This window comes from Glossina fuscipes, unplaced genomic scaffold, assembly GCF_014805625.2.
Source record: "Glossina fuscipes isolate IAEA_lab_2018 unplaced genomic scaffold, Yale_Gfus_2 238, whole genome shotgun sequence".
In the NCBI taxonomy this organism is placed as follows: domain Eukaryota; kingdom Metazoa; phylum Arthropoda; class Insecta; order Diptera; family Glossinidae; genus Glossina; species Glossina fuscipes.
Window position 1 is genome coordinate 145117 of NW_023998581.1, and position 4331 is coordinate 149447.

The following is a 4331-nucleotide window of genomic DNA, read 5'->3' on the forward strand; positions in this document are numbered from 1 at the left end:
TTCTAAAGTGAAGGTTTTTTGAATTACTTTCCGTAAATTCACAATAATTAAGTTTATTTACATTTAATAATGGTGAAGGATTTGGCAACTCTTTTTCTAATATGGGTAAGCCAGCTTCCTGTGAAATTTTATTTGAATAAGAAGAAGACTTTAGGATTAGATTTATTTTTATTTTACGCTTGAGTGTCTAGATTTTTTAAATAATTCAGTAAGATTAAATAAAATAAAAATAAAACTATAATGACATCCATTATTAAACTGTACACAATATCCGGAGCAATGGATGAATCGCCCCCATGTTATATTCTACAAGTGGATGAGGTACGTATAAACAATACAATACACATGCATTCACTTTTGCCATGTAAATAAAATTTGCGCTCCAATATTAATATTATTCAAAATTTATGAGTTTTCTATAAAAAAAAATAAAATATTTTTATTATTCCCGTTTATTATCATTTATTTAAAGCGATTGCTTGTTTTGTTATTGCAAAGTACAAATATAAAATAAATGATATTCTTTTTCTTCAGTAGTTTTGCAGAACTTTTTTAATCCTGAACAGACAAAAAAACACAATTATATATTTTTATTAATTTATATAATAAATATTAGGTGTTGCCGGTATTTTGATCATTTTTTCGTATGAAAAAAGCAATAATTGAGAAAAAATGGTATAATATATATTAATCAATATATTTTCTATCATTTTCTATAACTTTTACCAATATTACTGGCAACATAACGATACCCTGTCGATAGAACACATATTCGTTTGGCAGCCATCCAAACATCTTCATGCCTTGGTGCATTAGTCTGAACAAGCAGTATTCAGAAGGCGCCATGTCTGGTCTGTCACTTTTTGGTGAGTACGCTTAGTTTGGCAGAACTTTCTACTCGAGTTGCAAGAGTGTAGGCTTCACAAATCTTACAACAAATAGTCAAAACCGCATTTTTAGTCAATTCGTGTGATAGCCACTTTAGTCGCTATTATTGATGTTTTTAGCAACATTTCACCGCAAGCTTCTAAAAGTGTTTAATGGGTTTCGGCAGCAAATTTCTTGGAATCAATAATAGTAATGAATGCCGAAAATGCAATTTTGCGCGGTCCATAATAAGCGTCTGTATACACTGAATGAATCTGCTACTACTATATGATTTTCACCAATAAATGTCGCTGATCAAAACACGCGCAAGCACCTATATACATCTATGTACATATATATATGTGCCTATATAATTTTATTTTTTGGTTAATTTTGAAGGTACGTATATTACTAGATTGTGGCTGGGATGAGAAATTTGATGCTAACTTTATTAAAGATTTGAAGAGGTAAGGAAATCATCTTTTAATATATTAAGAAATATGAAAACATACCTTTTTTTAATGCATGAAGACATGTTCATACAATAGATGCTGTTTTACTGTCGCATCCCGATGTTTATCACTTGGGGGCTTTACCTTACCTAGTCGGCAAACTAGGCCTAAATTGTCCCATATATGCTACGATTCCGGTCCATAAAATGGGTCAAATGTTTATGTATGATTTGTACATGTCTCATTTTAATATGTACGATTTTGATTTGTTTTCATTGGACGATGTTGATGCGGCGTTCGATAAAATTATTCAATTAAAATATAATCAAACTTTTAGCCTAAAAGGCAAAGGATATGGGATCACTATTACTCCGCTGCCCGCGGGTCATATGATAGGTGGCACAATTTGGAAAATCCTTAAGGTGGGAGAAGAAGATATTGTTTACGCGATGGATTTCAATCACAAAAAAGAACGTCATCTAAATGGCTGTGAATTAGAACGATTCCAACGGCCGTCCCTATTAATAACCGATGCATTCAACGCTTTGTACCAACAAGCTCGACGACGAGCTCGGGATGAAAAACTAATGACGAATATTTTACAGACTGTGCGTAATAACGGCAATGTTTTGATAGCAGTAGATACAGCAGGGCGAGTTTTGGAATTAGCTCACATGCTTGATCAACTGTGGAAGAATCGTGAATCCGGCTTGATGGCTTATTCTTTGGCTCTATTAAATAATTTCAGTTATAATGTTGTGGAGTTTGCCAAATCGCAAATCGAATGGATGAGCGATAAACTGATGAAGACGTTTGAAGGTGCGCGTAATAATCCTTTTCAATTTAAACATATGCAGTTATGTCATAATTTGGCGGAATTGTCATTACTGCCGGGACCCAAAGTGGTACTGGCCAGTACACCAGATTTAGAAAGTGGCTTTACGCGCGAATTGTTTGTTCAGTGGGCTGGAAATCCTATCAATAGTGTTATATTCACCTCTAGGTATTTTTTTAACTAGTTTATGTATGGTTGCTATTAAAAATTTGCCTTAAAGAACTTCTCAAGGTACTTTAGCTACGGATTTGGTGGACAATCATATATCGGGGCGTAAAATTGAGCTTGACCTTAGGCGACGCGTTGAATTGGAGGGAGCTGAACTGGAAGAGTATTTACGTACTCAAGGAGAAAAAGTTAATCGTCTTATCGTTAAGCAAGACGTTGAAGAAGAGAGCAGTTCGGACTCAGACGATGATATTGAAATGAGCATAATTACTGGCAAACATGACATTGTAATACGATCTGAAGGGCGACAGCATTCCGGTTTTTTTAAATCCAATAAACGCCATAACGTCATGTTTCCCTTTCAAGAAGAGAAAATTAAATGTGATGAATATGGCGAGGTAATCAATTTGGATGATTATCGTATAGCGGATATGAATTATGAAGCCAGTTTAGAAGAGCATAACAAAGAAAATATCAAGAAGGAAGAGATGAAAGGGGAGAAAAGTAAAACTGAAGATGGTAAGACAAGGTTTTCATTCCTACTGGTTTTTGCTTTAATTTGAAAAAAATGTTTATTTGATAAGCTCGAAAGATAGTAAGTAATGTCAAAGATATGTCTTATCGATGGTCAAAAGTTCATTCTACAAGACAAGCATGAAAGGAAAACGCTATTAAGTTTTATATTTGCAAATTGCAATTGTTCAACTGTGTCAATTATTGTCACTTTTTTAATGCCCTTCAACGGAAAGTAATAAAAGAAGCAATCATTGTTTCAGTGGCTCGAGAACATATATTGAAAATATCGGCAATATATGTCGGCTATGAGTTAGCTTATGCTCAATTCTTAGCTTATTGCTCAGAATCAGACGTAGACAACACAAAGAAACCATTCAGAAACGCTAAATAAAACTCAAAACAAAACGCAAGAAATTAACTCAAATAATTGCCACAATTTTGTATCGATATTATCCATTTGTAGAAATCCAGCTGCTGGAGAAGCCTACTAAATGCTTTAATCAACGTAAAACTATAGAAATAAATTGTCAAATACAACGAATAGATTTTGAGGGTCGTTCTGATGGTGAATCTATGTTGAAAATACTCTCACAGCTAAGACCAAGGCGGGTCATTGTAGTCCACGGCAGCGAAGACGCCACACAAGTGGTGGCCAAACATTGCCAGCAAAACATCGGAGCGAGGATTTTCACTCCTCACAAAGGGGAGGTATTGAATATTGTCTTTCAATAAACCATTTTCTTATCAAATTTTATTTTTAGATCATAGATGTGACAACTGAGACTCATATCTATCAAGTACGACTTACTGAAGGCTTGGTAACCCAACTGCAGTTCCAAAAAAGTAAAAACGCTGAAATTGCGTGGGTGGACGCACGTATAGGTATGCGCAAGCAGGCTATAGAATCTCCAAACAACGAAAGTAACGGCGATAACGACGTTACCGAGGCCGCCGAAGAAGACAAGACTTTTACTTTAGAATCCTTAGAGGCCGATGAGATTCCGGTGCATAATGCTGTATTAATTAACGAGTTGAAGCTGTCTGATTTTAAGCAAGTACTTATGCGCCACAATATCAACTCTGAATTTTCGGGCGGTGTGCTTTGGTGCTGTAATGGTACTTTGGCTTTAAGACGTATTGATACGGGAAAAGTAACTATGGAAGGTTGTCTATCTGAAGAGTATTACAGAATACGTGAACTGCTATACGAACAATATGCTTGCTATTGACTTTATCGATTAATAAACTTCTTAATTACCCAGCAAATATGCACATACTTGTATGTTTTTGTTGTATGAATAAACGTAAGTACTATTTGTGCTGAGGTTAAAAATGTAAACTGCAAGTTTGATTTACTTTAACGAACATGCATTCTGATTGGAAGGCTATTCTTTTGAATATTTGGAGGTTATTAATTAATTTATTAATTAATTATCTATACAGTATGATATAAAATAAGGAGACACCAACGAGATTCCCAGGAAAACTATGCG

General features: G+C 34.6%; 1 protein-coding gene across 2 annotated transcripts; it reads left to right on the top strand.

Moving 5' to 3' along the window:
- The first annotated feature begins 208 nt into the window (after positions 1-208).
- On the top strand, positions 209-4084 carry LOC119642645 (probable cleavage and polyadenylation specificity factor subunit 2). Of its 2 annotated transcripts, XM_038041861.1 has the most exons (6): positions 209-321; positions 1267-1334; positions 1399-2322; positions 2375-2841; positions 3302-3546; positions 3600-4084. In XM_038041861.1, the coding sequence occupies exons 1-6, from the start codon at positions 241-243 to the stop codon at positions 4065-4067; spliced, it is 2253 nt and encodes a 750-aa protein (XP_037897789.1). In that variant the 5' UTR covers positions 209-240; the 3' UTR covers positions 4068-4084. The 2 variants fall into 2 exon arrangements, with proteins under 2 accessions (XP_037897789.1, XP_037897790.1); XM_038041862.1 differs by lacking the exon at positions 209-321 and having other exon boundaries at positions 1269-1334; positions 1416-2322.
- The last annotated feature ends 247 nt before the right edge of the window (positions 4085-4331 follow it).

Excerpts from the sequence above, each read along its gene's own strand:
- LOC119642645 (XM_038041861.1), top strand. The coding sequence starts at position 241 with ATGACATCCATTATTAAACTGTACACAATATCCGGAGCAATGGATGAA. Across the intron at positions 322-1,266 it reads ATATTCTACAAGTGGATGAG|GTACGTATATTACTAGATTG; the intron begins GTACGTATAAAC and ends TTAATTTTGAAG. Across the intron at positions 3,547-3,599 it reads TCACTCCTCACAAAGGGGAG|ATCATAGATGTGACAACTGA; the intron begins GTATTGAATATT and ends TTTTATTTTTAG.